General features: G+C 38.5%; 1 protein-coding gene across 1 annotated transcript; it reads left to right on the top strand.

Moving 5' to 3' along the window:
* The first annotated feature begins 400 nt into the window (after positions 1-400).
* Positions 401-10141, top strand: dohh (deoxyhypusine hydroxylase/monooxygenase). The gene is made up of 6 exons (XM_068707763.1): positions 401-483; positions 1716-1822; positions 2920-3087; positions 4058-4134; positions 6546-6801; positions 8522-10141. Exons 2-6 carry the CDS (start codon positions 1717-1719, stop codon positions 8830-8832), a joined length of 918 nt encoding a protein of 305 aa, XP_068563864.1. The 5' UTR covers positions 401-483; position 1716; the 3' UTR covers positions 8833-10141.
* Positions 10142-12057: the final 1916 nt, after the last annotated feature.

Below are 12057 nucleotides of genomic sequence, written 5' to 3' on the forward strand. Positions count from 1 at the left end.
ATCAAACCAAGAGTGTGATCAATTAGTTAAACCAATACAGTGTTAATATTTGAATGAGCCCCATGCCACTTTGTACTTGACAAGTTGAGCCCTGAGGTCAAAAAGGTTAAGAAACCCTGTTTTAGAAGATACAATGGAAATGTTGGGATATGGTACAAGGGTGCTTGTCAGAGGCTAGGATTTCATAGGTCTAGAGTGTAAAACATGGAGGATAAAATATAGGTTAATGTGGTATGTGTGGTATTTTATTTGTATTATTCTTATTTTTATGTATTTAATTTTTTGTTTTGTTTTGTACACTCCGGAGCAGAAGGTGGCGGTAATGCACCAATAATCTGGATGCCAATCACCGTTTAAAGACGAAGAAGAAGAAGGGAAAAAAAACGAAGAAGAAGAAGCCAGCGGAAGTTGCAGGACGCATGCAGTGGCAGGCAGCGACTGTCTCACAGGGAAAAACTCTTTTTCAAATTTACCTGCAGTCAGGTTAGTAGGTTTCGCCGCTTTGTTTTGCTTTCTTCACCGTTGTGAGTTGGGATTTTTTAAATATTTAGAGCCAATTGTGAGGCATGTTTAGCTGAAGTTAGGTGATGATTTATAGGTCTCATGGTTTAACCATAGACTGTATATAAGAGGGTTTAACTCAGGACTTTAATTCCGTACACTAATGGGCTGCGGTCAAGCTAGACTCCACTTCGAAACACAGTACTGCCACGTTGTTTTGCGCTACGCGTATGTACGAGGCATTACGGTAGCAGCATGTAAGAACTGACTTCAAAATAAAAGCAAAGTTCCGGTGAACGTGATAAAACATGTCACATTAAATCATAGATAAAATAATGAATACATTCAAAACATAAAGAAATAGATACATAAATAAATTGAACTAAATTAATGAATTCATAATTATACGTTATGAATGTTAACTTAAAAAACTAAAATAATTACCGCATGCAAACTGTATTTTAAGGGAAAATGTAATTCCAATTGTGTGAATACTTAATCAAATATATTAATAAAGAATACATTTACACAGTATGACTTCAAAACGACAGTACACTACATCACATTCAGAAACTTCAAGGTTACACTGAGTGAGTAGCTTCACTTGGGATTGATAGCAGACCACCTCAGAGAATATCCAAAGTTAAAATATCATCAAATAATGAAAGACCGTTCTCTTTCACATTAATACAAATGTAGTGCCCTCATAATATCAAGCCTGGACCGCCCTCTGAAATTCACAGTTGCGTGTTTGCTATTTGAATAAAGCTTCTTTATCTATTTTATTGCTATAATGTTCACATGCAACTTCTTTATCTGAACTATTTGGCGTGTGCCAAATAGTTCTCTTGTTGATCCAGGTTGACATGCAATGTGTTCACTCAAGTACTTATTTATGCCAACTCAGTTTTTCATTCACATGAAAATGAGAATGAAATCAAAGATGCTCTATAATAAATATGACCCATTACCTGCACTGCCAATGGTTTGAAATGGTTCAATAATGTTGTTGTTGTTGTTGTTGTTTTTTAGATGACATTAATTGCATAGCTAATAGTTGCGGCTTAATTCTCTTTTCATGGATTAATTGACTAATCTTTGCAGCTTTACTTTTTTAATCAGCACAGGATTTGTTGTTAAAATGAGCAGCTGAAATGAACTGGTTTACACATCACAAAAGCTAATGCTCACAGTTGTGTGTCTCTGTGGAGCAGGATGGGCAGTGTGGAACAGATGGCAGCAGTAGGACAGGTTCTGACGGACCCAGGACTAGACCTGACCCGGCGGTTCAGAGCCTTATTCACCTTAAAGAACCTGGGAGGTAAGACATCCTCCAACATTTTCGCTGAAATTGTATTGAATGAAGGAGGAGGGGGGGGGGGGATTTTAAACATTTTGCGATATGCTGAGTATTGCAAAATCAAACTTTATGACCTATTTTATAATTGAAAAGTTTGTCAACATCTGTTTTATCTATTAAGAAAAAGTTTTCACTCGGTTCATCTCACTTCAGTCCATTTCTGATAGGTCTATAGGTTTATTATCGTTATCAACGCAAGAGCAACTTTGTCCAGAAGACAAAAGGTGTTTATTTACAAGAGTGGCCCTGTGTAACCAAACATACAAACAAACTGGATAAAACTCAACTCATCGTAAAGGTAGCTTAGATTAACATAACGTCACGTGCACACAGCTACACACTGATGGCCATCACCGGAACAGTTAAAGGCATCTGCTTACATAGAGCCTTCCATGAGTGCAGGCGATACTAATTGTTTCCTCAAACAGGTGAGTGACAAAAGCTATAGCTTACAACAAACCTGGTATGGTCAGTAACAAATAGAGGTAATGATTTACTAATATAATGCACAGCTGAATCAATAAACAATAACTAAACTTCACTTAATAGCTGTCCGTGTGTTACTTGAACCAGCGATGTTGATCATATATTAAGTGTAATTAAACATAAAACAAAACGCAGTTCCATCATGATCTGTAAGTGTCTTCAGTTACAGACCATGGCTAACCGTGGCTAAACAAACAATTAATAAGCATTGTTAGATTTGTCAAAATATGGCAGTGAAATATGGGGACAAAGGCTGTGCCTCCGACACTATTCTCGTTGTGTTTTTCATTTTATTTAGGCGCCATGCCTCTCTCTTTTACAACCACTTCACAGCTTCCTCCATGATACTCCTCTCGCAAATGTATTTCCTTATATAGAGAAATGTGGGGCGTGGAATTATGCTGATTACAAATAGTGGGCATGCAGCTGTCAATTGTCATATATATATATATATATATATTATATATATATATATATATATATATATATATATATATATATATATATTATATATATATTTTTTTATTTAATATTAATGTATGTGAACTGATTTATGCTTTAACATGGGTCAGGTGCTGAAGCTATTGAATGGATCAGTAAAGCCTTCACGGATGAGTCTGCCCTGCTGAAGCATGAGTTGGCTTACTGCCTAGGACAGATGCAGGACAGACGGGCCATACCCACTTTAACAGCTGTTCTCAAAGATACACAGCAAGAGCCCATGGTCAGGCATGAAGCAGGTAAGCATGCATGCACTCTCAAACTATGAGGGGATAAGAGTCCGGTCAAACATATGTTTGTGCCGCACTAAAAGTACACAGGTGCCTTTTGCAATACTCCTACCATACCACACACGAGTGCTTTCGTTTGCCTCTTTATCACTTTATATCAACCCACCCATGTGTGTGCATGCTTGTGATTCTTCACACATAACACACAAAGAACTGTTAGCATGGTTAGGGATGGGTATCATTAGGATTCACACACACACACACACACACACACACACACACACACACACACACACACACACACACACACTCCTACATTACCAACAGTGCGCTGTCATGCTATTCTAACCAAGTGTGGACTTGTGTTTCTGGTCATTTTGAAAAACCTAAAATGCAATAGAAAATGTACTTTTAATGTAATAAAATGTGCTTTTAAATTTATTTTTAAATAAATTGCCAAGAGGGGACTTCTTTGATTGATGTCTACCTATCAAAGATAGAGGGGACTTCAATACATAGTGGAACGGCCTGCACCTATTCTTTCACCGAATAACCTTTTGTTTCTTTCAAAAATGGATAATTAATCTTTAATGTTTTCAGTATTTAGACATTTCTCTGTGATACCAATACTATAAAAAGAATCATGGCAACTTTAAATGAGAAATGTTTTTACTACAAATCAGAAGTAAATTGGCACTAATATCACGGACGGGCACACACACACACACACACACACACACACACACACACACACACACACACACACACACACACACACACACACACACACACACATCATTCTGTTCTCTCATCCACTGACTGTTAAGTGGCCTGTGTTCACTGTTCTTGTCGTCTTGTTATGTTGATGTATATTTTATTTACTCCTCAGTGATGCACAGGATGCAAATACTTAAGTTTGAGAACTAGAAGCAACAACATGTGTTCCCGTCTGACGCTTTGACTCTGTGTCTTTCTGTAGGAGAGGCTCTGGGAGCAATTGGTGATCCTGTGGTTCTGGACCTACTGAAAGAGTACAGTCAGGATCCTGTCATAGAGGTAGGAACACAACACTTAGCCTTTACCTAGCTAGGCAGCGGTACCAGGCCGATAAACACAGATAACACGTGATCAGATCCTCATCAACTGCATAAAGTAAATATGCAAAGAAGACAAGAATCCTGGCTATTTGTTTAGCTAGATGCATTTAAACTTATTTTTTTTATACTATGACAGTATTGATGAAATGCAGTAGAAGTAAATGAAAACACAATTCAGTTCCCAGAAACACTTTGAGGCACACTTATGGAACCAAACAGGTTTGTTGGTGTTGAGTGCTTTTTTTTTTTCTTTTCTTTTTTTTAGCCCTTTATACTCACTTTCCATAAGTCTGCATTTCTGGGGACTTTGCCTGAGAGAATTACCCACAATTCATAGGGCTGTGACGTTAAGCACGGCAAAACAAAAGGTAAACTAGAGGACTGATTGTGACAACATTTTCACTTCAAACCAAACAATCAATCCATTAATTGAGAAAATAATCTGCACATTAATCAATAATGAAAAATAATAATGAATTAATAGTTAAAAATGAGCTCCACTTCAGCAAACTACAACAGCAAAGTCCTGCTTCTACAGTAATGCATGCATTTTAATACTAATTTAATTAGGGTGTTGGAAACTGGCATCTGCTATAAACAGACAAACTGTGATAGCCGTTTTTCACTATGTAAACTTTATCTGTCCCTATCAAATAATCATATAACATTTAACAGTCACAGGGTACATTTTATATACTTCCTCCACCACTGACAAGACCACACAGTGTACAATAACTCTATCTGTCACTTGATTTCCTTAGTACAGGGGTCGGCAACCCGCGGCTCTTCAGCCCCTCTGTTGCGGCTCCCTGAGTCTACATCCACACTAAACAAAAACGATCTCCGTCCACGCGGCGCTTCAGCATCGTTTTTGAAACGCCTGAAAACGAATATCACGTGGCTATTCACGTACACTGGGCATGATGGTGCCAGTGTAAACAGGAAGTAGATTGGTTGCTAAATTTTAAAAAAAATACGACAGAGTAATAAAGTAGTCTTTAGTAGTGAAAGGTTGTGTTTGATACTTAAGATCTTCTCTAAAATCTTCCTCTATGAACTCAAACGGACACATTTCATGGAAAGTTTTAGACGTTTTATTTTTCAGACTTAGATACAGTGCTGCGGATCTTGCTCTATCTCTCTCTCTCACATCAAATTTACTTTAAAATCAACACTTACACGTAAAAGTTTACTAGATTACAAGGTTTGTATTCGTCATTGTACGAAAGGGTTGCACAACGAAATTTAGATTGTAGTCCCAATTTGCGACATGGGAAAGAAAACTATTATATATGGAGGGTGGAGGATGAATTATGAGTTTCACAGCCAGAGGAATGGAGCTGAAGTCTGCTGGTTCATCAGCTGATACTTCTGTATCTCTCTCCAGACGGCAGCAGGTGAACAGGTTGAGGCTGGGTGGGTTTTGTCTTTTATTATCCCTTTAGCTCTTCTCAGGCTCCTCTTCTCACCGGTAGCACTGATGCTCAGTAGACGGTACCAGTGATGTTCTGGTTTTAATCCCCTGCTGTAGAGCCCTCCTGTACTGAGCCTTCACAGCCGTTTATGAGCTTTCTTCACCAGGCTGGAGATGTGTGATGACCATTGTCAGATGGTTTGTGATGCTGATGACCAGGAACTTAAAGCTGCTAACTTGCTCCACATCAGCTCCATTGATGTAGACAGGGGTGTGCGTCTTCTCCTCCTTTTTTCTAAAATCAACAATCTTGTATATATATGTATGTATGTATGTGTGTGTGTATATATATATATGTATGTATGTATGTATGTATGTATGTATGTATGTGTGTGTGTGTGTATATATATATATATATATATATATATATATATATATATATATATGTGTGTATATATGTATATATATATATATATGTATGTGTGTATATATATGTGTTGTTTATATATCAAAACAACAAAAATGATCTGTATCGCCAAGATGGATCCCAAACGATCGGCTCTGGATCGGAGCATGTCTGAAAGTTATATTTGCTCTCTTTTTCCTTTTGTGCTGATCAGATCCAATCCGTTACTCAAAATACTGATACTATCCCAACTGTGAGTTTTATGATCCGCTGCACCCCTAACTAATAGTAATTCAAACAAACTCTTTTGCCCCAAATCACAATTTTGTTATACAAACAATTCAGTGTGTTGCTAAATTAAAAAAATATTAAAATACCCAAATGCATATAATCGCATGTATTTCTTTCATGCTTTAACAAACCTAACTTGTTTTTCTTCCATGTGTTGAACTCCGCTTCAGTCTTGGTTCTCCGTATCAACAAAAACAACATGACTGAAATGGGCAAACAAAACTTCTGCATTTAAATGTGTCTCCCTGCCTTCCCGCAGGTTGCAGAGACGTGTCAGCTGGCTGTTCGTCGGTTGGAGTGGCTGCAGATTAGAGGAGAGAAGCAGTTGGACGACGGAAGTACAGATGAGAACCCCTACCACTCTGTAGACCCAGCCCCTCCAGCTGTGAGGAAGAGCGTGTCGGAGCTTCGCTCAATCCTTCTGGATGAGAGTCTGCCGCTCTTTGAGCGTTACCGTGCAATGTTTGCCCTGCGTAATCTGGGCAACGAGAAGGCTGTGCTGGCACTGGGAGACGGTAGGAGATAGTTTACTGTTTCATTTATGCATCGCTGTGTATAACATCAGAACTGTTTACTTTACATCTCATAACTTTTGGTCATTTTCATGTCGCCCTCGGTTTTAAGCGTCCTCGATGTGAATTGAAACATCATCATTCTGTGAAACTGTTTTAATATGAATTTGGGGGAAAAGTGGGTAGTTTGCACTGCATTTTAGTTTGTTCACGAATGTGACAATTTATCCCATCACCATTTCAAGGAACTCGCATTTCAGTGTATGATCAGCTAATTAAAGTCATTGCAGAAAGGATGTGGGAGATAACTTACTGGATAGTCTCTCGGCACCTCATGATTCCATTCAGACTACGATGATGCATGATTTTTTTTTTTTTTTTCATTGTAACTATCTGCTATTTTAAAAACGCTGCATATTTGTAATGATTCATAATATCAATCAATATTATATATCAGTATTAGTAACAAATAGAAGAGATGTGTCAACTGGAGTGTTACATTTCCAACATTGCAAAGAGAAGCAACAATAAAATATATATTTGGCCTGTAGCAGCATCCTTGTAGTACAAACATAGACTTCTGCATGTTCTGAGTCATTTGACATAACAAGCTGCCCTTATTCACTAATGTATAATCTAGACTTCTCTTCAAACTAATCCCCTTGTTATAGGCAATGAGCATTCAGCTCTCGTACAAAAATAATGCTTTCTAAGACATGTGGTTAAACTATACAGACAGAGATAAAGTGAACGGTTACGGTGACACAATATTATGTGGCAACGGTTGTCACGTATAACGTGTTACTTCTATCCTCAGTGACTCAATGACTTTAGCTTTGGTTTGGTTGTAGAGTATCGCTGTGTCGCTGAAACAAGACACGCGTGTATTACGTCTGTTACATTCAGGGGCAGCAGTAAGGAATGGACAGCCTGGCGTCACAGAACTGTTACAGGCGATCATAACGTTGAGAATTGAGCTTGACATTTTTTATTTATTGAGTTTTCTGCATCAAGTCATAATTGTTCATGAGAGAATCGCGATGCATCTAAGAATCCATTTTTTTTTTTATTTCCCCCCCATAACGACTGGATAGAAGGCAAACTTCTTAGTCTTGTTTAGAAAGATATATGTCAAGCAGGTATTCCTATTGAACCGCTCGGTACGAGCCTCATATATTTGTAGGAAATGTAATGTTCTCTCGGTGGAGCCACTGCGCTCAACCTGGCAACCCACCCAACGTAACAGACATGCTGTCTGACACGCCCACCACGGAAGAACAACATTCTTCACGCTACGCTAATCTAGTTTAGCAGGAAAACCAACCAGCATTTCTGCTTTTTTGCTGTATTGAAAACGTACCGAACCGTGGCACCACTGTATCGTATTGAACCAAACAGAGAATTTTGTGAACCGTTACACCCCTACAAGCAGGTGCAAGGTAAAAACAAAGATATTTTGGTTGTAGAGTATCGCTGTGTCGCTGAAACAAGACATGCTTGTATTACGTCTGTTGCGTTCAGGGGTGAACGCAACAGTAAATGCAAGGTAAAAACAAAGATATTTCCTGTAAAAATAAAGTTTTAAAGGAAGGGAGTGTTCTGGGCTAATGTATGTAATGTTTCTGTGTGCACACTGAAAAATTGCTGGAATGATGATGACATTGGAAAAACCTATATGTCATGCATGCAGTCTTTTTTTTTTTAAATATATTTTTGTCTCCAGGCCTGCAGTGCTCCAGTGCTCTGTTCCGTCATGAGATCGGCTATGTCCTGGGTCAGATGCAGCATCCGGCATCGGTCCCAGCCCTGTGTGCAGCTCTGGAGTGTTCTAGTGAGAACCCTATGGTCCGACACGAGGCGGCAGAGGCTCTTGGGTCCATCGGCAAAGAGGAGTGTCTGGCTGTGCTGCAACAATACCGTGGAGACGGAGAACGTATCGTCAAGGAGAGCTGCGAGGTCGCGCTAGATATGCTGGAGTACGAAAACAGTGAGCAGTTCCAGTATGCAGATGGGCTAGTCAGCTTAGAGAGTTAAAGGTCTATGTTACACCTGAGGGGTGCTTTCACTCTAATCGCTTTTTTTAACACATTTAGTACTCTCTGTACTATTGTATTTCTAAGGCTGCTGTGAAACTATTTTGTCCTGTGGGATGAATGGTCACAGTATGAAAGATACTCTGCACATACAATCAAAAATATAACCGTAAAAGCCCATTAAATCCATACGAGTTGGTGAGTTTCAGTGGGTGTTGCTGTGTAGGGGGGCAGGCAGAAGAAGAGTCCTTTGTGTTCTTCCCCCTTTATGGCTTCACTGCTACAATTTGAAATGTTGTGGAAACTGCAGCACCTCTTACAGCAGCTTTGGGCTGAAGGTGGAAGAGCTGACGGATTGAAGTCTTGTTTCTTTGTTCTTTCTTTTTTTTTTTTTTGTCAGGGAGCTGCATGTGAACATAAAGTCCAATAGAATGGACATGAGACAGAGCTAGATGGACTTGTTCTAAATGTATACATTGGTTCTGATCCAGGCTGCATTAAAGTTGATCAGGCTTGATGTCAACTCCATAGAACAAGAATGAGAGTAGTATGAAAATTCTCATTCATTCAACAGCAGGATGGTCAAAGCGGTGGCCATTTTTATGTGTACCTTTACCATTGCAAGGTACTGTCACTGTTGCAGCGGGCTCACTCGTGCTTTTCTTTAGAGCTTGTCAAATGACTACGACAAACACTTCATTGTCCGTTCTACTCTCATTCTTTTTCTATCGTCATAGAATTAATACAAGCCAAGGCTTCTCTGTCGTGGATTTCAAGTATGTTAGGAAGTACACATACCTCATTGTTGGGAATGTTCATTCCAAACTAAACTGCTACAGATGTAAACACTGTGGAATTGTAGTAAAACTTCAATCTAGATTACTGCAGAACACGGGTCTTGATTTGAATCTTGCATCCAAGTGTGTACTGTATGGAAATTAAATTATGTTGAGTACATTTGTTTTATTGTCAATTTCCTGAGTCCTATTGCTCAAGTTCAGCAGCAATGAGCAGCAATGTACTGTCGATTTTGACATGTTCATCTGTAAATTGATGCTTTTTCTACCTGGATTAACTGACTATATTGTCCCAGTGAATCTAAAGTTGGAGCGTCTTTAGATTCTGTACTGTGCCACATTCCCCAATGCAACAGAATATCTGAGCGGTGTACAGTTACAAGAGGGGTTTGAATCCAATCCTTTGCATTTGATTGGACCGCTAAAGTGGGCAGGCTTATAGTTGAATGCAATAGGACCTACAGTGGACTGTGGGTCCACATACACCTTTGTCAATAAAAGTTGCAGCTTGAATGATGTGTAATTGGTTGGTACTAGCTTAAGTAAGCATACGTCAGATTTTGTTTCACAGAAGGAAAAGATGATTGGATTTTCTTTTTTGGATAATTGTTATAAAGGTGCACAATATGAATGAGGATGTGATCTAAATTTAAAGCAAAAGGTTTAAAAAGGATTTCACATTTTATCTCCACTTCAATGTTTTTGTAATTTTACCAGTTAACTCTACCTGTTAAGTACTGCCTTTGGATGACAAATGCACCTAATGAAAGTATTTAAGTATTTAGTTTGCACTAAGGCTTTAAATAGGATGTCTATCTGCCTTTTTAATCTTTGTGCCATAGCAAATCCATCTCTCCAATATACATAATAGTCAGGCCCTATATATTATATAATATATTTTGCTGAGGCAGAACAACTCAAGTGTTAAACACTTATGAACTTGAATAGAAGTTGACTGGAGCATAAATATCGGACTTGGACATCAGAACTTTTGACTTTGCCCATAAACACTTTTGGTAATCCATCTTTGCTGCTTGTGTTTAAACAACGATTTTAACAATCATCCAACCGGAAAAAGCTAGCCCAGTGTTGCCAACTCTTCAACTCTAACGAAAGTAGCAAATAGAGAACTTTATAAAGACGAACAGAGAGCTGCTTTGACGTATCATAACAGATTATAAATTCTATGTTTCTGAAAAGGCATAATGTCTTATAAACAACATGACAGCATGACTTTGTGAGCTTTATGTAAAGTGACTGCACTGTATAAGAGTATTAGCAATTGTATGTGTCACAATTCTGTTCAGGAGGACCCAAATGCAGCACACCAGGCAGGCAGGTTGAATGAACAAAAGCTGAGCTATAATAACATTAAGCTGGCTTCAAAAACAGACAGGCAACAGAAGTGAGGGAGCAGGCAGAGGCAAATCCCAGAACAAAGGATACAACTAAGAACAAAGCAGTATAGCTGGAGGAACAGAGGCAGGAATACGGACCAAGGAACACATCGAAGACAGACAACTGAAAGAGGGAAAGCACACAGACTAAATACACAAGGGACTAATTAACTACTGAAACACCAATGAAAACAGGTGAGAAGAAGACAAAGGCAGGAAGTAAAACAAGACATGACAAATGAGTAGTGACTATCAAAATAAAACAGAAAACAAACTACAAACAAACCCTAAGACGGACAGAATGATTCTATGATTCAATTATGAGGGTTAACTGCTGCGCTGGCTCTAAAATCTGCGGCCTCCTCACTCTCGTGAGGTTATCGTTGCCCACGTGTTCATGAAGTCGGAATAAGTCAAAAATACCTGACCTATCTGATTTTCACAAACAAGTTTTGTTGGCATGGAAATTAATATACAAACACAATTTCTCACCACATTTGACAGAAACATTTTTTTGGGGAGTCAGCGAATTGACCCTGAAGGTTATATAATGACCTGATGATTTCATTTTACATTACTTTACTTACTCAGTTAAGGAATATGCTTTGGTAATGACAGCTGTTCCTCATGGTTGCGACTTTGTGTCAGGGTTTGTCAGCTGATGTTTCTTTGGTTAATACTGTTGACACCCCTTGTGGTAACATTTGTTTCTCACCATTCTGTAAGAATAACAATAACTGAGCGGTTCGCTCTCTTTTTCAGTGTGAAGTTGTCTCAAAAGCTAATGTCATTACATATTGGAATAACTTTGCTAAGAATATTCCTTGGATAAAAGTGTAGTCATTGCCCCATACATATTGTATTGCGATTAAGATTAGAGAGGTCTGCTTTAAGATTATACACAAATTTAAGTTGTACACCGCAAAGCATGTTCTCAAGAAATTTAAGAAAGATTTAGATATATATATTGTACTTTTTGCACAGCTCAACCTGAAACTGTGCCTCATCTTTTTTGGCATTGCCAGTACTCTA

The sequence above is a fragment of the Cebidichthys violaceus genome, unplaced genomic scaffold (assembly GCF_023349555.1).
Source record: "Cebidichthys violaceus isolate CVI_PGR_0920_01 unplaced genomic scaffold, fCebVio1.0.p SCAF_13, whole genome shotgun sequence".
In the NCBI taxonomy this organism is placed as follows: Eukaryota; Metazoa; Chordata; class Actinopteri; order Perciformes; family Stichaeidae; genus Cebidichthys; species Cebidichthys violaceus.